Source organism: Nannospalax galili, unplaced genomic scaffold (genome assembly GCF_000622305.1).
Source record: "Nannospalax galili isolate Female #2095 unplaced genomic scaffold, S.galili_v1.0 scaffold802, whole genome shotgun sequence".
NCBI lineage: Eukaryota > Metazoa > Chordata > Mammalia > Rodentia > Spalacidae > Nannospalax > Nannospalax galili.
In genome coordinates, this window is record NW_008348399.1 from 71,575 (window position 1) to 98,659 (window position 27,085).

At 44.0% G+C, this 27,085-nt stretch overlaps 1 protein-coding gene across 1 annotated transcript in view; it reads right to left on the reverse strand.

The window, feature by feature from the left end:
• The window catches only part of LOC103743840 (CUB and sushi domain-containing protein 1-like), a 117,238-nt gene that overhangs the window by 63,128 nt on the left and 27,025 nt on the right, over positions 1 to 27,085 (reverse strand). The window contains exons 5-9 of the mRNA XM_008845336.1: positions 20,620 to 20,811; positions 14,574 to 14,712; positions 9,965 to 10,152; positions 5,301 to 5,495; positions 2,225 to 2,341 (exon numbers count right to left, since the gene is read on the reverse strand). Coding sequence (XP_008843558.1) covers positions 2,225 to 2,341; positions 5,301 to 5,495; positions 9,965 to 10,152; positions 14,574 to 14,712; positions 20,620 to 20,811 — 831 coding nt within the window. The remainder of the gene's footprint in view (positions 1 to 2,224; positions 2,342 to 5,300; positions 5,496 to 9,964; positions 10,153 to 14,573; positions 14,713 to 20,619; positions 20,812 to 27,085) is intronic.

Consider the following 27,085-nt stretch of genomic DNA (forward strand, 5'->3'; position numbering starts at 1 on the left):
GGGGAAGCCACTGGAAGGGATGAGGCTGGGACGGCCCACAGAGAAAGGGCCAGGCGGTCGTCAGTCTCAGCACGGTTTGCTCCAGTCCCACGTCAGTGATGTCTCAGGGGACAATACAGCAATAGTACTTAAGCCCTGGGAGTGTAGCCCCTGTGTCTGTGCATGTATGTAAGAATGGGATATGAGGAAATCCCTTCTGCACATGGAGCATAGATAGAAACACTTTGGAGGTGATGGTGTGGCTGGCAGTCTGGTGAGGCTGGTGCTTGCTGGACCAGGGGACAGCTGTGAAGGCCGGAGGCGGCCAGCTTTGGAAAGACCAGCACTTTGGAGGTGATGGTGTGGCTGGCAGTCTGGTGAGGCTGGTACTCGGTGGACCAGGGGACAGCTGTGAAGGCCGGAGGCGGCCAGCTTTGGAAAGACCAGAGCTGAACACTTCACTCAGGGGAAAATGGAGGAAGTATTCACCCAGGTAGTGACAAAATCAGATTTGTGTTTAGGAATGATGTTCTCGACTCCTTTTGGATGAAAAGCAGCAAATATGGATCTCCCCTGCCTGAAAGGCCATGGGCCATTTACCGCGGTGTGCACCAGGCAGGTAACAGTTTTTCCTCAATTGTGGTGGTCATATAAGCCCATGTGGGAGATTGCCAATTTTCTGATTCTACTTCACCATCAACACAGCCATGCCTTCTTTGAACCTACACGTGGCTCTGGTCATAACTCTTGAATTAATTGCCTAATCAGTGAGTTAATTTCCCAGGCAAGTGTTAAAAAGGGGAAGAAAGACAAACTTCATATCACTGAGACTCTTCTCAAGTTGTAAGTCCCTGTTTTATTCCAAACCACAGGTCGTATTAGGTAAAATATGATGCATGTGCCATCAGACCTTCCAGGATGGGAATTACAGGCAGTAGGGAGGATGGGGCATGGCTTTTCTTTTCTGTTCAAAAGTCATGGCTGCATTATCGAACCCAGTGAAAGTTTATTAAAACCTGTGACAGTATCATTTGTTCTGAATCCATACAAAAAGAATATTCATGGAGAACTGGAGGAATGTTCAGCTTAAAAAAAAGTTAAATACAAACTCAAAGCTGAAACTACACAATGGTCTTCAGAGAATTTGGCTAGCACAGGGTTGAGGTGGAAAATGGGTCTAAGGATTTCCATGTGTGTTTCATTATAACAGAGGAAAGCTGTGATCCACATCGCTACTTTCCAGTCGTCCTGACCTCTTCTGCAGAGTGTTAAGGACATGGCTTCTGCTCTGGAGTTTGCGTTCCTCTCTCCTGCTTCTAGCCCTGCCCTGAAAGGCAGTTATTCCTGACCATGGTGCAGCTTTGCTGAGTGGTATGGTGTGGTGCCTAGATCAGTCAGGTAGGGCTCAGGAGCTAATAGATCTCAGGCTGGATGAGTGATCTTATATCTGATAGCTCTGGGGTAATGGGGTACCGGGTTGTTTGAAGCTTTATTTTCCACATACATGTCTAACCTAGAAATCAACCTTTTCCTCATACGTTTTAGAAAATATTTTTATCCCAAGTGCATTCTCACATTACAGTTTTTATCTGCTTCATTTCTGAGCAGGTGACCACTGATTTACCATAAAGAGAAACCTTGGTTATGTGGAATTTTGGGGTTGACCATTGGAAAAAAGGTAACCAGCTTCCCTGACTTGTTCAGGGAAGAACCACACAAACCAGTCTTCCTGGTGAAGAACCAGAGTGCAGTTTGCACAAAGAATATTGCAAGTGCCTTGTACCTCCAGAAAGATGTCAGTAGGAAAGAATCTAGGTAAGGGGAAGTGAGCAGAGGGAACTTGGCATCAAGTCCCCCGGGGTGGGCAGTCAGGACCCCTCTGCCTGTATATCTCAAAGGACTCAAGTGCAGGTGATTGCCATAGAATCTGACCACTGTCCAGAGAGGTAACCTGTGCTCCTCTCCCACATGTACAAGGAACTCGCTGTAAGAGCCATTTCTGGGGGGAGCACAGAACGGAGCTAAGTAGGTGACTGAGATGCTCCTAGATTTGTCATAGGGGGAGACACAACACTTGGAATCTCACTGGTGGGCCTGTCGCAGACAAGGCGTGGGATGGATTGGAAAGCCTGGTACTCTGGTGCAATCATCCTCTGTATAATTTTATTCTATTGTTACCAAAATATAGAAAAATCAGTTCTAAAAAAATGAGACAAAGGATTAAAAATAAATGGTAATTTCTTACCAAATTCCTTGGGCACTGTGATAGAATAGACACACACTTGACCAGCCGTGTAGTTATGAGGGTACTTTGGTGACAAAACCACCCCTTCTGATCCTGTGTACTGGCCTCCACAGGGCGCTGAAACAGAACCAGCAAGGAGCGGTTAGCCCTGTGTGGAGGACGCAGTGGGCCGGGCGGGCAAGCGGGCGACACCTCCAGGAACCTGCGCAGCGAGCTCATCTCAGAACAAGCAAAACACTTGGACCTAACCCTGCACTGCTGGCCAGAGAAACCAGAGGGGACCAAAGACTTACCACTGGACTCACAGCTTCTGACTCAGGACAGGGGCTGGCATCGCTCTCAAGACCAGATTCCAGCATGTACAAATAATAACGAAAATAGCTACAATAATAATAATTATACTGTCTAAAAGACAAATCATTCAAGGACTTAAAATATTTTTATTTTAAATTTCAATTGTGTATGTGTCTGTGTGTATGTGTGAAGGAGGTCAGAAGAGGGCATCAGAGTCCCTAGAACTTGAGTTACAGGTGACTGCGAGCCAGCTGAGGTGGGTGCTGGGGACCAAACCTGGGTCCTCTGACACAGCAGCAAGCGCCTTTAACTGCTGAGCTGTGTCTTCAGCCCCCAATTCAGGGATTTTAAAAAGGCTCCCTGAATTGTGCAGTGGATGTCAATCATAGACTTGCCTAGGAGATACAGAGATCATGTCAGCTTTTGATTGCTGTTACACCATGAGATGAAAAGAAGTCATGGTCTTTTTAAGTTTTGTTTGCATTTCATAGATTCAGTGAGAGGACAACAGAATTAACCAGCTTCTGTGGGGTAGAACTGAAGGGACCAGGGCTGGAGGGCAGAGCAGAGAGAGGGAGAGAGAGAGAGAAAGAGAGAGAGCATGTCTGGGCGTGTAGGCTGTAACTATGATCGTTTGTGAGTGTTCATGCATGCACATATCTATAAGGTTTAGTCACATATCTGTGGGGTTTAGTTGTGTGTGCCTTTGTTTATGTGTGTACACACATGTTCACGGTTCATGTGTCCATGTGTGCCTGTGCATGTGTGTATGTGTATGAGTGTGCATGTGACCGTGTGTATGCATGTGCGTATGTACATGTAAGTGTGTGTGTGTGTGTGTGTGTGTGTGTGTGTGTGTGTGTATGGTGAGGCTGTATATGCTTTCTCCTCCTCCCAGTCATTTTACTGACTTTGATGTTGCTTATCTGGGAACACAGGAAAACACTTCAGCACATGTGGTCAAAGCATCATGAACCTGATGCCCACTGAGCCCCAGTCACTTGTTCAGGTTGTGAGTTAAGTAGGTGACACTGATGCTGGGTATGCGATGCTAGGAGGGGCCAGCTGCTGCACTTCAGGTCAGCTGCAGGGCTGGGACCTGGGAGAGCAGGTCGTGTCCTCCCATCAGCCCCTGGCTCTGTCTGCCGTCCTGTGTGTGGCTTGACACGTCCTTCCCTTGAGTGTCCACTGCAAATGATTTCATCTAAAACTTGCTTTCAGGGTGTGGGAAAGGTTCTGTTTCTTTTTAAGAGTACGTTCTCTTCTTACTATAAATATCAGCTCACATTTGACTGTGTAAACGAATGTGTTTTGCCAAGACATTTCCACATGTTCCTATATCAACATGGTGCTCTGGGTGTGCACACCCTCCCTCCCTCTCCCCTGCCCCCTGGTCTCCTTCCTACACATTACATTATTACAGCTCATTTATTCTTCATAAGGCAATTTTCAAGCACTAAAAAAGCAGAAATTAGAGACAATGTGTATAATCCGTTAAGTGTTAATTAGCATACTGTTAAACCCTAATGGATAAACAGGTCATTCTCCATGATTAATGGGTCTTGGGAGTGTGGTGTGCTGATGGGAAGATGCCCACTACTGGGTTGTTGGGAGACTCAATGCCTGTCCCTGATTTCCTCACCCCTAGCCTGCTGTGGCTTGGCAGGCTCGCCTCAGGCCACAGGACAGTAGCTTATCCGCCTTGCTGCTTTCGAGGGGTTACTTAACGGCACTAACTGTAGCCTTCATGCTCATACTTCATTTCAAAGAAATTTCACAGTTTCAAAACACCTACCTTGACTATTTTACAATTTTAAGTGGAAATGGTAATTTTCCTTTTAGATGGAGCATTTTTCTGCACAGTAATCTCCAAAGTGGAAACGTCCAATGTGATACTGTGACTCAGCCCATCAGTGTAGATAGACTGCTGTCTATTTCCCGCTAAACTGTATAAATTCAGCCTGGTTATTTTAACACTTTTTTTAGCTTCTTCAAAGGCTTATAAGCCAAAGTTCTAAAAATAAGTATAAAGATTAGAAATGTCTTTTATTGAAGCTCGGTCATATGAACTTCAAGCAGAAAATTTTTCACAAATCACTTTCCTATCTATCATCTGTCAATGAATCAATCTATCAACTATTTATCAATCGTCTATCATCTATCAGTCATCTGTCTATCCATCCTCTCTCTACCTGTTGTTCTGTATCTCTTGTCATCTATCTATCTATCTATCTGTCTATCTATCTTCTATCATCTATCATCTATCATCTTTATCATTTATCTATCTATCATCTATCAATTATCTATCTATCTATCATCTAGTCATCATCTATCTTCTCTCACCTATCTATCATCTATCGATCTATCACATCTATCATCTGTATCTATGTATCTATGTATTATCGTCTCTCTATTATCATCTGTCTACCTATCATCCTCATCTGTTTGTCATCTGTCTACATATCTATTTAATATTTTATCTATATTCATCCTTCTATTCATTGAGAACATCCTAGAATGTGTTCGTGAGGGGCTCCTGCAGACCACATGGAAAGTAAACAAAACAGACACACATATTGCCAGCAATCTGAGTAAAAGGAAAGCATTGTGTGCTCCAGCACTACTGAGAATGGCTAAGCCACCAGCTAAGCAAGTGGCCTGAGACTCCTACAGACTCCACAGCCCCTGCCTGAATGAGCAACACCCCCCCGGCCCTAGACTATGAGGCTATTTAAAGTGAAATTTTGAACAGGTGTGTGCAGAGACATCAAGTCAAACATACCTTGGCAGGTTGGCAGGGCACGGTCCCAGGAGGGTTTCCCATCAGCCCCGATCACACACTCGATGGATGAGGGGTCCTCAATCTTGTAGCCAGAGTCACACTGGTAGGTGACTGTGGAGCCCAGCTTGAAGTCAGTTCCGATTCTTGACCCATTCATTATGTTCCCAGGGTCAAAGCAAGCTTCCCGGGGTTTCTCTGCAGAAGAAAGGCTCATGAGGGTCATCAGAATGGCTCAGTGGTTTCCTTTGACTCTCAGCTCATTTCACTCAGGGCCTTGCACAGAGTGCTGAGAACTGCTTACATATACACATTTGTCAGCTAATGACTAGTTAGCTTACTCGTTAAATCAGTGTAGGAAATTCTTTTTCAGTAAACTGTGATTTTCTTTTATAAAATGATATTTTATTATAGAATGATACAAAATTATTTTCACCTAACCAAAAATATACAATGTTGTGTTTCAATTTACACTTGGAGGGCTGTGCATTTAATTTTTGTTTAATTTTGCTTTTATTTTTGTGTACAAAGGCTTTGCCTGCATGTGTGTAAGTATACCACACGTATGTAATGTCCTTGGAGAACAGAAGAGGGCGAATCCCCTGGAACTGGAGTTAAAGACAGTTGTTAGCCACCGTGTGGGTGCCGGGAACTGAACTCGGGTCCTCTGGGGGTGCAGCCAGTGCTCTTAACCACTGAGCCATCTCTCCAGATGTGGCTGTGCATTTAGAAACCAAATCACTAAAATGACTAAGGAAAAGCTGAGGCTCATCGTCCCACACTAACCCCATTGTCTTACACCAACGAACTTGCTACACGTGTTTAAGAAGAGAGTGCGAGCTGGCTTTGCAACAGAATGGCAAGTTCATGAAATCAAGCATGTCTTCCCACAGTGACACAGCAGACTCAGGGCAGGAACAGCGGCTTCTGAACTACAGTTCTCGGGACCGAAAGTGTGCATCAAAGACTGTCAGACTCAGCAGAAAAGCACATCTTCTGATTGACAGGCGTCAGTGTGACGTGTGTGTTGCGGTTGCCCGTGTTTTCCTTTTTAGTGGAGTAATGACTGAGACTCACTGACAGCGTATGAGTCAGATTGAGCTTTGTACATTCAGCGGACAGTGCTGATCTTAATGATCACTCTGCAACGCAAGCATCCTGAGAACCCTGAGTTCAGATCAGGATAGGGAACTCCCACAAAGACACACTGGAGAGACGTAGCTCTGCACCCACTGGCAGGAAGATGCAATCTTGGCACGGCTCTAGATCTGCTGGCTTCTGCTCACCCATACAAGATGACCTTTACTTTCCCCTCATCCCTTTACTGCTATGCAGTCAACATTAGTTATCGTCCAGTAAGTTTAGTATTTTTAACCTTATACGTCCCACTATCAGTAAACCAAAGAATATATGTATATAGCTTCATGACCCATGAAAGTTTAGGTTTGAATTGTGCTTTGCTTACATACATCAACAGCTGTTCATCCACCATGAGCGGTCCCTGTGAGGTCTCCGACTTCAGACTTGGCAGGAGGCGATACAGACATGGCCCTATTTGGCTTAATGTGATGGTCATCTAATTGGTAGTGTGTTAGGGGATGCTAGAAAGGGGATCTAATATCGGGTTGGGCTCCAGGATAACTTCCAAGTGAAAAAAAGCAAATAGTTCAGCTCTTTTCTCTTTGGTCCTGAAAACTGTATCCCCTGAAAAAGTTTATAAACTGCTAATTCTTATATCCACTTTAGAAAATCAAGTGTCAATCATAAATGCAAGGATCTTTGGGAAACGTAAGTGCAGACTGAAATTCTGTTTTTGTCTTTTGGTCAGGATCAAGACAGGTAATGCTGCTGTAGCTCCTAGTTAGGGTCAACATATTGCCAGTCACTTAATCCAGGAATTTCACCAATTACTCTTAGGAGGAAGGGTGCTGTGGAGACAGTACCAGGCGTGCATGAGAGAGAAGGGGAGGTACAGTGTGCAGGGCTTTGTCCCACGCGTCTTCCCAGGTATGAAAAAGCCAATGAACATCTCATCCTGGGAAATTCTTCAGGAAGCACACGTGATCTGTCAACTCTTTAATTAATTTATTTTCTCAGTTATGTTTTTAATGAGCTATGGTTCACCATCAGATAAAGAGAAATTTTCCTGGAAAACATCCTCTCAATGTATAATAATGAGGTTATAGATAAACAGGTTGTGAGCACTGTCTGTAATAGTTTATTAACTTTTCAACCTATAATAATTATATGCTATAACTAAATGGATGATAGACCCTAAACCCATTGCATGATAACTCTTTAAATTTAACAAAGTGTGCCATATTTGTAAACACAGATTGATCCTTAGCGTCTTCTCACTGCTGTCTGTGGTCTCTCACTAATCATGTGGCAGGTGGAGAGCAGTGTCTCCAATCACTTTGTTGAAAACAAACATCCTATTTGGATGTTTGAAATGGTGGCTGACATTTTCGGAATTCTTTGCAGTTACTGTACATGCCTCACAGAACGCTAGAGATTTACTTGTGAGAACTTCCACCAAAGGCCCACCTTCTTTTTCTTCCTTGTTTGCCTAAAAGAAATCAAGTGGCTCCATGTCATCGTTTACTCGGTCATTCAGGAAATGTGCGGAGCATCGACATGGTTACATGCTACACGCACCGTCTCTGCCCGTTAAAATGCGAGCATTTCCTCCGTGTCAGCCAGCGCAGACCCCAGGCCCTTCTGTCCTCCAGATCATCTTCTGCTAGCATCTCTTTTAGTGCTCTGTGCTGAGATATGGCTGAATCACTTCCCGGTTCACCCAGTGACTCAGAGTGGATGGCTGGGTTTGTCCTCAAATGAATGCATCTAATCTTTTGTTCCATTAACCAAGTTGTCAGTTCAGGATGCTCAGTGATAAATCACAATCCTGTTTCTGCTTACGTTTTGCTGTGTTTCCTAATTAGACGACTTCATAACCCTGGTGTATTCTGCGGATGTTCTTGTCTGTTCCACTTAAGAAAGGTTTCACGGGTTCTTGCACTGCATGACAAACTGGTGGCACTGCAGTCCCCCTCGGGTGGCTGCATGCCGAGACCGCCCTGGTGTCCCTCCTGGCCTGTTGTACCTAGGAAGCATCTCTGCAGTCTGCCATACTGACCCTTTGGGTGCTCGCTCCCGACTGCAGCACCAGCTCTATTCTTCTTGAGACTGCAGAAGAGAAGCCTTCCAACCTCCGGAGCCATAGCCCCCAGGTAAAGGTGGCCTGTCTGCTCTCTTCCAGCCACCCATGTGGTGCTTTACACCAGCGCCTTTAGCGATCGATCGCCGGCTTGATTCCCCCAAGTGGGCCTGTGACATGCCAGGTGCCGGCAGGAGAGACCAGCTCCGACGCCTGTTGCTTTCAAACATGGTATACCAGAGGTATAGAATCCCACTCTGATAGCTAAATTGTATGGTTTTTAATATGTATTTTAATAAAGAACCTTGCGTTTGCAGATTTTGATAGTTTAGGCAAAGTAGTTTTCTACTTAGAATCATGTAAAGTGATACAAATCCATTAAAGTAGCAACAGAGGACTCCATCTCCCATTTTCCTGATAATTTCATTACAAATTAAACTCAGTTGTTTCAATAAATGTAAATAATTTCATCGAACTTCTGATAAGCCTCCCATGGTTACTGATGGTACCTGGTTAAATGCTCTTGTCTAATTCTGTGCAGTACCCCTTGTCTTTTCTTCACAAACCCATGGATGTGAATGAAGATCATCAGTGCCTGTCTTCACGGGCTATAAAATGAATTGCTCGACTTGGGGTGCTCTGTGTGCAGCTTTGTTTTCTCTGGATTTTGACAGATTCCCAAAGTGGGTGTGGGCTGATCTGAGGTCTGAGGCAGAAGCTCTGCTGGGTGTCAACGCCCTACACGATGGGTAAGAGAGAGGCAGATGGAAGGCGTGGTGTCCTGCTGAGACGACGCAGAGGCAGAGCTACCTGGGCTTCGCAGCCAGTCATCTTGAGGAAAATACTCAACCGGGGTATTAATCAATATTAACATTTACACTAAGTAATTCTTAAATACCAACAATCGTCATCATTACACAAGCCTTAGGTCAACCTCAGATGGTTAAGCACTTGGAGTAACATTTACACTAAGTAATTCTTAAATACCAACAATCGTCATCATTACACAAGCCTTAGGTCAACCTCAGACGGCTAAGCACTTGGAGTAACATTTACACTAAGTAATTCTTAAATACCAACAATCCGTCATCATTACACAAGCCTTAGGTCAACCTCAGACGGCTAAGCACTTGGAGTAACATTTACACTAAGTAATTCTTAAATACCAACAATCCGTCATCATTACACAAGCCTTAGGTCAACCTCAGACGGCTAAGCACTTGGAGTAACATTTACACTAAGTAATTCTTAAATACCAACAATCGTCATCATTACACAAGCCTTAGGTCAACCTCAGATGGCTAAGCACTTGGGGAAACACTTCCCTGGTCTTTTATTCTCACTCCCAGTTTCTCTGGAATTTCTTCTCCTGGAAAGGTAGGGCTGTCTTCCCCAGAGAACTACATCACACACAGTTTGGGGACAAAGGGAAGGAAAACTTATAAAGTGCAGACAGTTGAAGCCGTCCCAACACACGTTAATTTCCACACAAATTCATCTCACAGACCTTTAAATTCGATGGCAAAACCGGACAAGCCCACAGAAGCATCGCTCCTGAAGGCCAGGAGGAGGCTGTTCCCACGGCTCTCAATCCTCTCCGGGGCCTGGGAGCCCTGGAGGCTCCCAATCAGGGGGCTGTTGGAGTCCTCCCCTTCGTAGATATGCAGGAAGTCATAGCTGGGCTCCATGCTGAAACTAGAGAGGAGAGAGAGAGAGAGAGAGAGAGAGAGAGAGAGAGAGAGAGAGAGAGAGAGAGAGAGAAAATGAGTCATGGCATCCCACGCAGATTTGCCTGCCATCTCACAGCACGTCTTTGAGAACACAGTGAAGCTTTGCTTGCTTTCATATAGTAACTTTAAGGATGACAACGATCAAAATCTACACATGATAGTAATCAGCATGTTAAATGAGAAGTGTCATTTGTAATAAGTACTACCAGTGTTTTACACAGCGTCTATTATGTTTGACAGTAAACAATTCCAAACGGAGTTAAAAAGGAAACAAGTCACAGGTCACAGGACCAGAGGTAGAATACCCTTCTCTGTCCCTGAGAATTTCCTAATGAGCTGCAACTTGGAAGAAATGGAATCTTGATTTCTTTTTTTTTTTTCTTTTTTTCACAGGGTCTCCCATAGCCCCAGTCCACCTGGAACTCACTATGTAGACCAGGCTGGCCTCAATCTCATAGAGATCTGCCTGCCTCTGTCTCCTGAGGGCTGGGATTAAAGGCATGAATCTTGATTTTTATGTGACTCTTTTGAAATTTAAAATGTATAAACTTTGCGTCATTGTGTATTCTAAAAGTTTTAAAATACAAACTTCTGTTGGTTTACTTTTACCTAAAAAATACGTAATTATTTCTGTTTCCATAGGTAAGTTAGCCAATATTTACCTTTCCTGTGTTGTAGAGCACTTTCATGTCCCTGGTGCGTCACCACATCAAAGACTCTGACCTCTCTCTCTCTCTCTCTCTCTCTCTCTCTCTCTCTCTCTCTCCCTCCCTCCCTCCCTCCCTCCCTCCCGCTCTCCTTCCCCTTGGCACTCTGTCTACCTCCTCCTTACTCTCTTTTGTAATGTCACTACCCAGCCCACTCCAAGACCCCGAGCATCCACTTTCTAGGATCATAGTGACATGCTATCCTTGCTACGTTCTTCAATGTAATTACTAATTATTTTTTGAGGCAGGGTGTCACTACATAGCCTGGCTGGTCAGGAGTCCACTGTGTACACCAGACTGGCCTCGACCTCACAGAGCTCCACCTGCCTCTGCCTCCAGGAGCAAAGGCATGCACTGATGTGCTTGTCTTGTCTTTGCTACTTGTGATGTGAAAGCTGAGGCATCTGTAAGGCCTGAACAATTGTACATGTCCAAGACACAGAGGAAAGACACAGAGGAATGCTGGGATCTAAGACGGTTGTGATGAAGATAAGTAACCACTTAGGAGGTCTGAAAATCCCCCAGTGGCCAGATTTGCGTTTTTCCTTTCTGCTCTGTGTGGGGTCTTTGTGTTTTTTTAATATTTATTATTTTCATTTTATGTGTGAGTGTATTGCCTGCACATATGTAAGTGCACCCATGTTGAGGTTAGAAGTGGGTGTTGGACCCCCTGGAACTGGAGTTACTAGTCATTGTTAGCCGTCAAGTGGGTTCTGTGATTTGAACCCTGGCCCTCTGAAGGGGCAGGCAGTACTCCACCTCGGAGCCATCTCTCCAGCCCCAGCCTATGTTTTTAAAAAGACTCAGTACAAATTTCTGTTGGCAGAAATTTCTAGTCCTGTGACAGAGCAGGTCAGAGGCTTTGGTAACTTTCCAAATGTTCTGGTTGAATGCCTGTGGTTCATCTGGAGAGTCATTGCTAGCAAGCACAGCAGGTGTCTCCCCAGGAAGCCCAGCGCCTTCCGAAAGGGGCAGGCAGAGCCCCCCTTCAGTGTTGTACCCCCACCCCCCACGGCTGCTGCCTGTCAAGGTTGTACTCTCTCCAGTGTGAGGTCTTTGAAGGCCAGCTTCAGAAAGATCTATCTCAGGCTTCTTAGATAAAGAAGGGGGGCGGATATTTGCAAGCTTGCTGATGTCAGGAAGGAAGAAGGAAAAGACTAAAGTCACTAGGTTTAGGGAGTTAGTGGAACTGTGAAAACTACAGAATATTGTTGGAATAATAGCTTCATTCACAGTAATTTTCCAAGGACAACATTAGGCCCTGGCTGTGTTCCATCTCCAATGTTTAGCATGGCTAATTATTATCATGATTATTCACTGAACACTGAAGTACAGACTCGGGGAAAAAAGAAAACACATTTTGTCTGGGATCTCTTTTTAACTGTAGTTCATGCATAGAGCGCTGGCATTTAATTTACAATCAATTTCAGTCCCTCTGTGAAGATTAGGCTTATTTTTACTTACCACAGCATCACATACATATAAATCTTAGTAACAGCTCTGGTCTGAACCAGCCTAGGAACTGTCCAGATCTGCAGGACAGTTATGTGCATCCCCACAGACAATGATACCAACACCGGCCTTGGAGCACACAAGAGCCTGTGGTCTTAGAATCTTTTTCTCCATTGCTTATAAGTCAGATTCCCATCCTCCCCACAAAACACAACAGAATCTAATCTGGTACATGAGGCTCTACATCACTGGACTCTCACAGGGTCCAGTGAGGTGCATCTTGTTCTTTGTCCCTGTAGACCACGGGGATGATGCCCACACACAGAGACACTCCCACAGTTCCCTTTGGGCATTTCATGTTTGGATGGCTGAGTTCCCTTGTCCCCACACAACATGCTGGCTACCTGTACTCCACCATCCCCGGGGTGATGACAGGTTACACTCATCTGAGCACAAGGGCTGTCCAGCTCAGAGATGCTACCCAAATGTGGAATTGACAAGGTTCTGGCCAAGCTAAGGCTTCACAGGCCCTAAGGACTGGAAGACACTTGGGGATTCTCTGTACATCTTCTAGAGAGGTGTGTGAAACACTGTGAGGAAACCTTCCTTATTTATGATCAAATGAGTTATTCTTAAGAAATGCTGGTAATTGGTCACTACAGCAGGGAAAGTAGGAAAGTGGGTAATGAGTCTGTTTGCGTCAGATCATTGCTTTACTCTTTATCTGCTAGAATCAGATGGGGCTCCACACCTGGGGGCTGAGAGCCAGCACAATCCGAGGCAAGGATACATGTCCACTGGAAGAGAGATGGGAACAGCCAGTCCACTTTGCCCTGGAGAGCTAAGTGGTCCACTAACGAGGCACTTAGCTGCTTACCTTTAAAAACATCACATTGATTTAATAAAAAACTTCAGAGCATGGTATTGAATTATCATACCCTATATATCAATAAGGTAGAATACTGTTGTGTAAATTACTTTTCTGCCAAGGTGAGCAAGTACCTGACAGGCACAACTAAAGGAAGAAGGAAGGAAGGAAGGGGGGAGGGAGGGAGGGAGGGAGGAAGGAAGGAAGGAAGGAGGGCTGGAGGGAGGGATTTCCATTTTGACTTTTAAATAAGAAAGTTCAAGCAGGGAAGAAAATAATGAAATAGGAAAAAGGAATGTGGAAACACAGAAAAATGTGTCACCTGACAAGTGCATAAGTACTGAGACCGGCAAACTGTGGCAATGATTTTGCCAACATTTAACATGTGAAAAATGTGTATAACTCTCCTGAGCAGAATGGATTGGAGGGAGGGAGGAAGGAAGGAAGGAAGGAAGGAAGGAAGGAAGAAGGAAGGAAGGAAGGCAGGAAGGCAGGAAGGGAGGGAGGAAGGAAGGGATTATTTCAGCTGCCAGTTCAGGGGCAACAGTCCATCATGGTAGGGAAGACACAGTGGCATGAGGCTCCATCCACGGCATGAATGTGAGAGATTGACCCCGGACTTGCTCATAGTTCAGTGGCTGGAAGCAGGGCCATCCTGCATCTCTCAAGTCTCACTTTATGAACCTATGCTTACCAGCAAGGCCCAGTTTCCAGAAGGCTCCAAACCATCAGTTGGGAATCAAGGATTCAAACACATGGATGGATGCGGAGACATTTCATGACTGAATCATAGAAATGGTGGGATTTTGGAAACCCCTCAGAGTATTTGAGCTCTGATCATCTCGTGCTGTAGACATGGGTCAGCATGTCTTGAAGCATGACAGCTGGGAGTCAAACATCAGAGCAAGCACGTCAGGCAGCTTCTATTTCGTAATCTCTACCTCATCCTAACTACAATAATGGCGGTAACAGCACATCCTGGGAAGAAGTCAGAGCACATCATGGAAGGGGACCAGCTCGCACTGCTTTAGAGAAACAGGAAACCCTGGCAAGGAGCCCACGAAGCACCTCCACAGCACGTGTGGACCACTCCTTCCAATATCCTGTAAATGAAGCTTGCTGAATAGAAACACTGTGGGCAGGACAAGCAGCATGTGAAGATAATTCTCTTGTGTTTTACAAGCATCACGCTCAGCAAGGCAAAGTGTCTTTCCCGCCACCCTACTGCTGATGGAGTATCTACCACACACAAAGCTGAAGACTCTCTAGGTGTCGTGTTGGCATTCACGTGCTAAATAGCGCACTTTGGGGCGTGGCAAGAAAATCTTACTGAAAACAGGTAGTCTGCACAAGACGTACCTTTTGAAAATCAATGCAATGACGAAGTCCGGGGTCACCTTTATTCTCCAGTCACACTCCTTCCCAGGAGGGTACGGCTGAGGGTAGTTAGGGGATAAAATCACTCCCGCTGGGCCTGTCAGGTTCCCACCACATGCAGCTGTCACAAAACAAAACCACAGAGGAAAAGTTAGGGGAGAGAAGAATCCTGAGCCTGGGAGGGAGGATCACTGCACTGTTTTAGAAAGGGCACAGTCATGAGCATCTTCATAAATATAGACTGCTAGAATTATCTAGATACCCTTTAAAAACCCTGAAAGTCTACATTTTCATGTGATGACTGTGAATTTTACTTTACTCCCAGTTTTGGGAGCATGTTCAAACTTCTTTTCCTTTCGACAGAGTCTCTGTAGCCCAGGCGGTTTCAGAACACACTACATAGCTCAAGCTGCCCTTGAAAATCATGGTGTCCTCCGGCCTCAGCCTCCCCAGTGTTGGGATTACAGATGTGAGCCCCTGTGTCTGCACCTTAGATGGTATTACATTTAACAAGTACAATGTCTTTTAACAATTGTTAAGTTTTATTCAAAGAAACTGAACAAGTCTACTTAGTCCTCACATCCTCTACACATGCTCACATGCACATACATGTGTGTGTATGTATACCAACATGGGCATAGAAAAACCTTCATGAACATCACCATGTGGTCATAGCAGTTCTGCTCCCATTTTCCTGCCTGTATTTAAAGTCACTCTGCGAATTCTCAAACAAAGGCTTTACCAACATGATGACCTATTTCTCCATCTTTATCTCTAACATATCACATAGCTCCTTTTTAAGTTTTTTTGATATTTTTAAATTTATATAATTAATATAGTCATTTATTTTTATGTGTCCTTTTACTGAGGGTTTGTGCATTCAATAAAATAGATCTTAATCTAATTTAGACACCCTCCCCATCCATATTGTCCCCCCCCCCACATCTACTGTAAGAATTCATGGAGTAGCTGTTTGATGAGTGAATATATGACATTTAAGTTTCCACAGTTCAGGGCTTGGGTTACTTCCCATATATCAAAACGGCAAAGTCAACTACAAGCATTTGTGTGACATTTAGGAATGCTACCACAGGTCCCAAACTGGAGTACTTGCCCCTAAAGACAATATTTTAGCATAGTGCTTAGAAATGTTCTGTTACTGGGGTTCTGGAGAGATGCTCAGTGATTAAGAGCACTGGCTGCTTTTGCAGAGACCTGAGTTCAATTTCCAGTACCCACGGCAGCTAATAACTGTCTGAACTCCAGTTCCAGGTGATCCAACACCCTCTTTTGACCCCCTAGGGCATTGCAATGACATGGGTGTACTTACATACAGGCAGGCGATACACTCATACACATAAAATAAAAATAATAAAAAGTAAAAAATAAAAAAGAATATTTCTGTTAAAAAGAAATGCTATATGTAATAATAATAAAGTTAGTTTTCAGTCATTGGTTTTGAATCTCACGTGTGCACATGTACACTGGTAAGGTACTGATTATGTAGCTAAATATTATTATTAAGTGGTTCAAATTTTGTTTTGGAATCTGAAATTATTTAGTGTTATTTTATGCATTAAATAATTTCTATTAAATCTTCTCTCACATGGAATTTGCTAAGACACTGAAATCTTGTAATATATCTGTTTAAAGTAACTATGGATTTTTAAGGCAACATCGTGGATTTGATAGTTCTTTAAGAACATTCTATGGTTTGTAGCCAAGTTATATAAAAATGTTATTCTAATTAAATCACATTACCCCTAAATTACAGAGTTTATTTAATATTTTTGACAATATATATGAAAAAATATTAGAAAATGCCATAATTGGCTATATTTCCCCCCAAATAAAGACTGTTCTATGTAAATGAAATGAAAGGGGATGGAATAGAAAAGGTGATTTACGTTTTCAGTGATGGGTCTATGAACTGACACTCAACATTCTGGAAACTTTAGTTTGTTGACAGAAACAGAATGGACTCTACTACCTTTTACTAGAAATTCAGTCTGATCAAAGTGAACTCTGAATAGTGCCGTAGGAACTCTGTGTAACTGTTCTTCAGGGTGTAAACTCCTGAGACATAGATCTGTCTAGAAACTGCAAAGCCCTGTTTCTCTTTAATAACAGTGTGAAGACCATTGCACAGTCCTTCCTGCCCTCACTGTGAGCCTCCCCTCAGCACTCCAGGAGGGTGCTGACAGCATCTTGCAAAAGGAGCAAGACCCTATAGGGGGTGCTGCTGATGTAGAGGGGAGGTGCCTGAAAGTCTAGAAGAGTCTGTTCGACATAGGGTTTGGAAGATAAAGGTGACAGATTTGGGGCTTGGCATAGTTACTCTTTTGGGTCTTGGAGCCTTATTTTAGCTTCGTTAGGCTTTAATTAGAGAACTTGCAAGCATTTGGGATAGGATTAGGATTTAGAAGATGCAGCTCAATGAGTCTAGAAACTCCACTGGGATGATGTCAGGATGATGCACAGAACTTCCGTTCCTCTTTCTCCACCACAAACACAGAGAACACCCTTCCTCACACAGCTTGTGAGCTGAACTGTGCGTTCAATGAGACACACTAATATTTCTGCGTGAAGACCCTGAAACAGTCACACCATGGGAGATAATCAGTCTTTAAAGGGCCGTCCTGCAGGTCAGGGCCAGTCCTTGGCATCAAATGGGATGTGCGGATTGAGTATAAATCTCTGCTTTTCAGAGCTCTGTAAAATGTGGACCTAAGGACAAATGGCTGCAGGCTGTCTAAGCAAAGGGAAGCCTTAGGGTTGGGGGACAGGACACACCGTGCCACCCATAAAGAAGTCAGGGTTCTCTTGGCTGGAGACTTCATCCCTCAAGTTCAGCTACAGTGCTGAGATGATCAGGGGTCAAGTGCGCTTGGTGCCCAAGTGTGAGGATCTGAGTTTGGATCCTCAGCACCCATGCAAGATGCTGGACATGGCTATGAACCCCTGTAAACCCCAGCACTGGGATGGGGAGTGGAGACAGGTGGATTCCTGGGGCTTTCTGGCCAGCTAGCCGAGCCGAATTGGTAAGGTCCGGGATCAGAGAGAGACTGTCTCAAATTTGTGGAGCACAATTGAGGGACATATGTGACAGTGATCTTTGGTCTCCACATGTGCATGCATAGGTGAGTGTAACTGCACACACATATACATACACACAACACACAGTCACATAGACACAGACACACAATCATTCAACACACACATCCACAATATACACACAAAATAATCACATAGACATCATTCACACATACAAAATATGCATATGCATATAAAACACACAAACATAATCACACTCACAACACACATACATATATAATATGCAGGTACACACACAAAAACATACACAACACACACATACAGACATAATATCCACACAGTCACAGAGACACACATGTACACACACATATAACACATATACAATTCACACTCACATACACACATTCACACACACACACATCAGCAAGTTTTGGAAATGTGTGTCATGGGAGACAGGTGGGATGCCAGGAGAGTTCACACATAGAAACAGACATAGGACACAAGAGGACAGAACACAGCAGTGATGAGGGTCGGGAAGGGAAAACTCACTGGCCAATCTGCAACAAACAAATGCCCCAGTAAGCAAAAGGAAAGATAATGCTCAGCTCCATGAGTGATCTAAAATGTGAATTTCAACAAGACACATGTTAATGACAAGGTGGGTTGCATAAGTATCCTGAAAGTTTTTAAAATGTCAGAAAAGTGTAAGTCTGCAGAAAGGCACTATCCCTCCACAGTCGTGGATGTTTTACAAAAGACTGGCCCACAATGGTTGCTTTCATACAGACAACAGGCCTCAACAACTTAACAGCTCTCTTGGAACTGAGCCCAGCTCTAGTGGGTTAGACCCAGGAGACAGCACTGCTGTGACAGGAGAGGAGCTGTCTTCAGAGAGACACAGTCAGGAGAAATGTGGAAACCAGCACCAAAATACGCTACATCAATATTCAAGCAGGACTCCACTTAAAAACATTTTAAAAGAGGTAAAAATATATAATTATGGTTTTATTTATATTAACAGCGACTGCCTCCAGTACAAAGATGATTTTTCCCTCCTCTTCATTTGCTATAGCTGATGAAACAGCTGATAAACTAATGTTATCTCTTAGAAGAAAAAAGCTTAAAAACAAAGTCTTAAATCTTGAGCAAAGAATTTATATGTGTGGTGGTCCACAGTCAGCTGGGCGTCACTATGGAAATGTGTTGCCAGGGACACAACACTTATTTCTAAAATCTAAAATTTACAATGTAATGGAGAGATTACGTCATATATTCCCAACATGCACAGTCCATCTCCCTGTTTCATAATATCTGTGCATGTAGGCAGGTCTAGTTCCCAAATGGGTGACTACTCAATTGCTTACAAACGATTTCATTTTGCCCTGAGAACTGACATTCTAGCCCTGGACAGATAATGCATGTTTTCTGATGAGCCTGTATTACTAGTTTTTGCCCAAAATTACATTAATCATGACTTTATTGTAAAATGATAAACTGTCTTTAACATACCAACTTAGAGCTGCTTTTTAGTATTTTCCTCAATGAGCTTAAAAATACAAACTGGAGCCAGGTGTGGTGGTGCATGCCTGTAGTCCCAGCACTTGGGAGGCGACAACTATGAAAATCAATATATGCACTAACATAAAAGTCAGTTTAAAAAAAAGCCTTTGAAAGTATGGCTGTTTGCTCTGTTTAAAAAAAAAAAAAAAAAAAAAAAAAAATACAAACTGGAAAAAAATAAAAAAACTTTCCTAATTTAGAAACAGGACAAAGGTACAAAATAATGGGTGTTTGTAGAACATATACCCCATTTTGAAATAGAAATATTCAGAATCTCAGGTGCCTCTCATTAACCCAGTGTGTACTGAAATGTGACTGTGCTCGCAGAACGCAGGACCACGAATGTGCAGAGAGCACTGAAAGATCACGGATTTCTCTCTGGCTGAGGGTGCCAGTCAGCAGGGCTCTGGAATCTCATCTGTCATCAGAATAGTCCGCAGTAAGGAGAGCAGTGCACACCAGCTCTGCATGGATGTAGGACATCAATGAGAATCATGCCATACGGCCCCACAAGGTCACTGCTGCGAAATGGCCGCAGACATCGGTGGTCACTACACTGCCACATCTTCTACGACAGAGTAATTAAATTTTGTAATTTTCAAACAGAATCTATGGGCACATGAACTGAACTGTAACAGTTCATTAGAACAATAGTGTTTGGTAGAATTTCCTTTAGAATTAAATACTCTAAGCAGGTATTTCATGTTCAAAAATTTAACTGAATGAAGGGTGGTCTGCACATAATTGCAATTTTATATGAAAATATATTTCCCTACAATCATATTTGTGATAGATCACCCTAGATATCTATTAAGACCAAAGTCTGTGGAACCATTTGTTACCATGTTAATAAGGTGGAAGAGTGAATTTTAATGAGTTTTATAAACAAATTTCTCCTTTATTTCCATTCCCCCAGGCAATACAATTTCTAGTTTTCAGCATTCTATTTAAAATGCACTGATGTTCTAGAAAAAAATATTTCTTAAAAGAAAAAGTACTTTTCAGTAGTAGGTTTTGCTTGAAGGCATGTTTTTATATTAAAAAGAGACCAGCCATGTTGGGCTTACAAATTTTGAGTCACCTAGAATTTAAAAAAAAAAAAAAAAACTAGTTTGGTTGATCTGTATTTACATAAGAATTTTTAAGGACAAGAATTATTAGATAAATGTCAGTTACCATACATTAGGTAAATCACTTCCTTTATTTCAGCTAATAAAATAAAGGTTTGCAATAAATTCTTGGTGTGGTCTCAGAGCCCAAGACCATTTAAAAAGCCCCTGAGAAAGAGCTCTGGAGGAATTCTACATTAGCAGGCCAGTTTGAAGACTAGACTGCATTCATTTCCAAATATTACATGTCTTTGTGCTGTGGCCGCTACCTATGCATGTGGGAGACTATGTACTTTGCCGGCTACCTATGCACGTAGGCGGGTCTGGCTGCCAGAAGAACCTGTTGTTGAGCTGAACACAGGTGACTTTGGCTTGTCCTTGGAGCTGGTATCCAGGGTCACACTGGAAGGTGATGGTGTCTCCAGGTTCCCGGCTGTCGCCATAGCGGGTCCCATTCTGCGGCATCCCAGGGTCATTGCACGTGGATGCGATGGTCGCTGTAAGGAACAAGCAACAGAGAGTCAGGTAACTGAGGGCAGGGTCTCTACGTACGTGTTTCTAGCATGTGGTGCTCGGTGTTGTATATGTGTCAAATGTGTGTAAGTGGAGAGAATTGTTTCCTGGTGTGGGGAGAGCCAATGATGGTCATTTTGCTTCTGCTTCTACTGAACAAGTTCTAGAAAAATCTTATTGAAATTTGACCACTTATGCACAGATTAATATCAACATCTCCACATTACATTTGGTATGTAATACATACACATCCTTCTCTAATCTGCCCTTTAACACTACTTTAATGCAATCGTACTTCAGAGTTAAGTAATTTGATGAGAGAACCCTAGTCTCCATGAATCTGGAGCAAAATGCAGTAAGTAAAACAGGAACCTGGAGCTGTGACTCCTCACAGTGATGGGGGAGTGGTCCAAAGGAGGATGGTCCAACCTACCTGGGCGCCGTGGGTCCACAGGGGCTACTGCCTATACGAAACGATCAATTATCCTTTTATTTTAAAAAAATAACTTTATCGATTTTTGAGACTTTCACGCAGTGTATTTTGGTCATATTTAGACCACTTCTCCACCCCTAGCCCCACTGCACTGCCCCCCCATGTCCTCTATCAAGTCTTTTTTGTGTTCCCCAAATGCTCTTGGGTCCAGACCATGGAGTCTGGTCAATTTTCCAGACATCACATCCTTAAAGAAAACTGACTCTCCCTCCCCCAGCAGCTATGGATTGCCAGTAGGTCCTCAGCTAGGACTAGGGATCTGCCTGTCTCCTCTGTCCATGCTGAGCTTTTGATTAACACAGAGACCCACAACTGGTCACTGTGCAGAGAATTAACAACTTGGAGCATGCAGCCCTAAGTGGAACACTTGCACTACACATGGTCCTTCAGTTCAAGTCTTTTTTAAGGACTTCTAATTTAGTCAACTAGTCTTTTAAAAAAGGGTTGGTGAGGAAAATGGGGCAGGGAGACAGCTTTACGAAGAAATATGCTCGATGTGTAAACACGAGAACCTGCGTTTGGACCCTCAACACCCATGTAAAAAGCCCGGCATGCAACGGTGCTCGCCTAGAAGCCCAGTGTTGGGGATGTAGAGACAGGAGGGTCCCTGAAGCTCACTGGTCAGTCAGTCTAGGAAAAAGGGCAAGCTCCAGCAGGCTCCAGGTTCAGTGAGAGACCTTGTCTCAAAAACTAAGATGAAAGTTCATGTGACATACACACATCATACACATACACACATGCATCTACATACACACATACACATACACATCTACATATACACATACACATGCACACATGCATCTACATACACACATACACATACACACATACACATACACACATACATCTACATACACACATGCGTCTACATACACACATACACACACATCTACATATACACATACACATACACACATACATCTACATACACACATGCGTCTACATACACACACATCTACATATACACATACATACATACATCTATATACCCACATACACATACACACATACATCTACATACACAAATACATCTACATATACAAATACATCTACATATACACATACACACATACATCTACATACACACATACACATACACAGATACGTCTACATATACACATATACATACACACATACATCTACATATACACATATGCATACACAGATATGTCTACATACACACACACACATATACACATACACACATACATCTACATATATACCCGAGCATGGTGGGGGGAGAGGGAAAGGGAGAGAGAGAGAGCGAGAGAGCAAGAGCAGAGGGGTGAAGGAAAAGAGGAGGAGGGAGGGGAGAAAGAAAGTTCAAGGATTCCCAACCAGTTGGGTGGGTGCAGGCTGTGCTGCTCCGCGCTGGTGGTGGTCTGGAACACTTGAGCAGATGGCAGTCACTAAAGTCCCCCAATTACATCACATGAAGCTGTCGGCCTGTCTGAGCCCTGGCAGAATAGATACCAGGAGCCCAAGACCCATTCTACAGCTCTAGACCCACATCATGAGATCTTAACAGCTCAAGAAAGGAGTGAGATGTTGCAGTTAGGGCTGTGCACTTCCTTCCCTTTCTAGAAACTTCCTGTGTTCTGTGCTAGGAAACAAACACAGAGATCCAAAGTTTAAAGTTCTTTCCACACAGTTTCTCATCAGCCAGAACAGTGAGTCCTTTCTTCCTAGTCACAGCTTAGGGGGTCACAGTGGAAGGTTTCCTCTTCTGTGAAGAGCTCCGTTGTGTGGACACCAGGACTCAGAACACAGGGACCTGGGGCAGCTGTGATCACCTGCCCTGCAACAATGTCCTAATATTTTCTGACTTAATGAGTGGGCTTTGCTTTTGATTTGTAAATTCTGGATCACTGCTTCATACACACACACACACACACACACACACACACACACACAAATGAATAGCATAATATGTATATTTATATGCATGTGGGATACATTTTGACCTTCATACATGGCTAAATTCATTTAAATAAAAATCTGGGATATAAGAGTTTTAAAACGGAAGGTGGAGATGTAGTTCAGTTGGTAGAGAACCTGGCCAGGATACACGGTTCTAGCCCTGGGTTAGATCCCCAGCACCACAAAAACTGAACCAGGTGGCATGTGTCTGTAATCCCAACACTGTGAAGGTAGAGGCAGGAGGATTAGAAGTCCAAGGTCATTGTCAGCCATATGGAAAGTTCAGCCAGTGGTGCGGGGGTCCCTGTCCCAGAGAAAGCCAGGAAACGAAACAGAAGAGACTTGCCTGGTGGAGGACTCTAAGCTGGAGACAGAAGACCGTGTCACTGTGCGGTATCAGGGACGAGGGCCCCAAGAGGAGGAATACTAGTGCCAACATAAAGGACCCCGGAATGGGCCAGAGCATGTCAGATTCCAGGCCTGCTCAGTGGGATGAAGTCAGAACCTACTGACCACTTAGCCTCACTGATCTTTCAACTGACTACTCGATAAAAGTGAGGCTGATAACCAAGCTACTAGGCGGGATGGGAAAAGGCATGAGAGCTGGTCCCCGCCCCACCCTTTCTGAGAAGATGGTCGTATAACATGAACAAATACAGCCTCTGCAGGTCTCCTCTAGACCCTGTCCCCACAGTGCATTCTGAGACCCCGTCCCCCGCAGGACCACAGGCTTAACACTGCCCTGCAGTATGAAAGTCTTACTTTATCATTGCTGAATTCAGTCTATTCTAAACTTATGGAAGCCTGGAGTGTATTCTCTGATCCCCTTACCCCCAACCATTACAATCCTTTCAAATGAAGACCCACAGAGAACCAGTGTGTGGAATGCTGGCTCTCACTGACAATGTATGCCCTTAAATACTTAGAGCTTTGAGTCATTCTTGACAGAATCCTTTCCTTTCGGAACCAAACATTTCCTTAGAACATCTGTAATAATGATGATCATCACACAGAGCATGCACTTGGAAAATCGTGCACTCATGAAGTTGGTGTTGTATAAACATAAACACTGAGTCTAAATATCTCCTTCTGGTCCCAGCTATGATGATCATGTGTGCATGTGCTTAGTGGATGAGCGTTTTACCTACACACCTTCAAAGACTATTTGTGATTACTAATAAATCCACTCTTGAGGCATCCTTGAGTTGAAACAAACTCCCACTTTAGGAATTATGAAATCAAATAAAGAGTTCCTGGGGTATTCAGATCAGATTACCAAAGCAGTAACTATGCTTAGGGAGGGAAAACAGACAGTTTTAAACAACGCTGAAGGGAACACGATGGTTACGTCTTTAAAACAGATTTTATTTCATTTTCCTTTCGATGGGAATTGTGGATGGATAGTCCCTGGGAAAGACCAATAACCTCATCCCTCACACATTTGAAAGTCCAGCCACAGATGTTGAGCTGGGCAGCAACTACTCCTCCCGCCACCCCCAGGGCCACAGCAAGTTACTGCTGAATCCCTGCTCCACTTTCTGCAGCCCCTTCAGGGTCACAGGGATCTTCCACTCATTTTTGTCCTCACTATTTTTGTTCCAAGTGGGACTGGGGGGATTCTTGACCTTTTTAGCATCTCACAATAAAAGAAAGAGCGATGGTTTCAGCTGTACCCAGGCCCTCCCACATTCCCATCAGGACATGAGCCAGCTTGAGCTGATGAATGTTCATGTTCTCCATTGCCTGAGATCCCTGGAGCATTCCAAACCACAGGGGCCCTCCCTTGGCTGGTTCCCATCTAAAGGACAGCCTGCTAGCTGTCCTGCAGAATCCAGAACCCTCCCATACACTGGAGAGATGACTGCACATGTGAGCTCCATGTTGACAGCAACAGCTGACATTTTGTTGACAGGGTTCAGCAGTTCTGGTGTAGATCTCTCTCGTAGTGAAAAGCTGAGGTGAGAGCAGTCTCTGTCCAACTAGATGATACCAACTTTGACCCCAGGGACATTGTAGAATACAATTCTAACTTGTTTTCCTATTTTGTAAAATGAACACTAAGACTTTAGGCTGCAGCTTGTTAAATGAATAAGCTTCTCCATACACATTTAAAAACCATTCCTTGGCTGAGTTCACAGAAGTACAACTGCCTCTCCCTTTCAACAATTTCTAGATCTACAAACTGAAAACAGTGGGAAATAATGAAACTGGCTCTGCCTTGGACACAAACAGACTTATTTTTCTTGTCTTTATTCCCTAAAGAGCATCTGACTGTTTACAGAGCATTTCATCGCCTTGGGCACTACAAGTATCCAGAGATGTACGGAACACAGGGGAATGCGCCTCATTATTTTTGGATACTACATCATGCTATGCCAGGGACTTGAGCATCCAACGATCTGGTATCTGAGGAGTGAACCAATCTTCCAGCCAAGGATGGAGGCAAGTTTGCTTAGTATGTCTGTGTTATTGGAAACCCACTGTGTGCAGCACACCAAGGGAGATGAATTGCTTCTGACATCTGCAGAAACATGTAAAGCAGTGTGGGTATGTGCCATCTGCAGAAAGAGGCACGCGAACACTAAGATCCCAACCTGAGCAGTCAGCATAACTTGTCTCTCACGAGTGAAGACAGCCATTGTGGTAGAAACAGGCTGACAGTACGGCACGGGAGCGGTTAGGCCAGTGTCTCAGTGGCCCTCATCCTCTCTGCAGATGGGTGTGCATGTGCGTGCACACGTATGCATACACATGTGTCCATACAAGTGTGCACATGTGTACATATGTATATGTGTATGTGTGTGCATGTGTGGGCACATATGTATATGTTTTCATGCATATGTAAGCATGGTGTGTATATGTATGCATGTGTATGTATGTATGCACATGTAATGTGTGCAAGTGTGTATTTGTGGATGTATATGTGAGCATGGGTGTGTTATATGTATGTGTACATGTGTGTAATGTGTATGTGTACAAGTGTGCATGCATTGGTGTGCACATACGTGCAAATGTATGTGTACACGTACATGTGTATATATGTGTACTTGAGACTGTATACATGTATGTGCATGTATATTTATGTCTATGTGTGTAGTTACATGCATAAGTCTACATTTGTATGTATGCATGTGTATCTGTGTCCCATGGTTATGTCTACACTGGTGTGCATGTGTGGGCTCATATACATGTGTCTACATCTGTGAGTGAGCATGTGTGCAAAAAAAGTATTTCATCTAAGAAGATATTTGTGTTTCTCAAACTTGGGAACTTGCAAGCAGACAACTGCTGTAAAGGGGCCATGTGGGTATTCACCTAGAAAAGGCAGTGGTCCACACAGCCTGAGAACCTACTGTGTGCGGAGGGTTGTGCAGGTGAGAAGAGGCTTAGGCTCCCTCCTCCAGAGCTCGGATCTGTGTGTCCTGGGGGGACAGTAAATGCCAAAAGCGAGAAAAAAATAAACACAGGAATGTGCCAGGGGATGGGGAGGAGATGCATGGTTTGAACCTGTCCTTATCATCCATGTTGGGATTGAGCCTCCAGCTCCTTAGGACTGAGTGTCGGGCCTGTGAGAGGTCCCGGACAGAGCACGCCTGCTGAGTTAGCATGAGTTAGCGTGAGTCACCTTACATTGACTGCCTCTTCTCCGGGCTCACTTTCTCCTGCCTGCCATGTGGCAGCCCGGAGGCCCTCACCAGAGGTAAGTGCTGCGTTCTTAAACTTCACAGACTCGGCTTCTGGAGAGGGACACAGGGTTCATCCCGGATTACCCAGATGTCACTGCAGGGGATGGGCAGACCCGGTGGCAGGGCCTCGGGCTGGGGGGCGCGGCAGGGGGGCAGGGG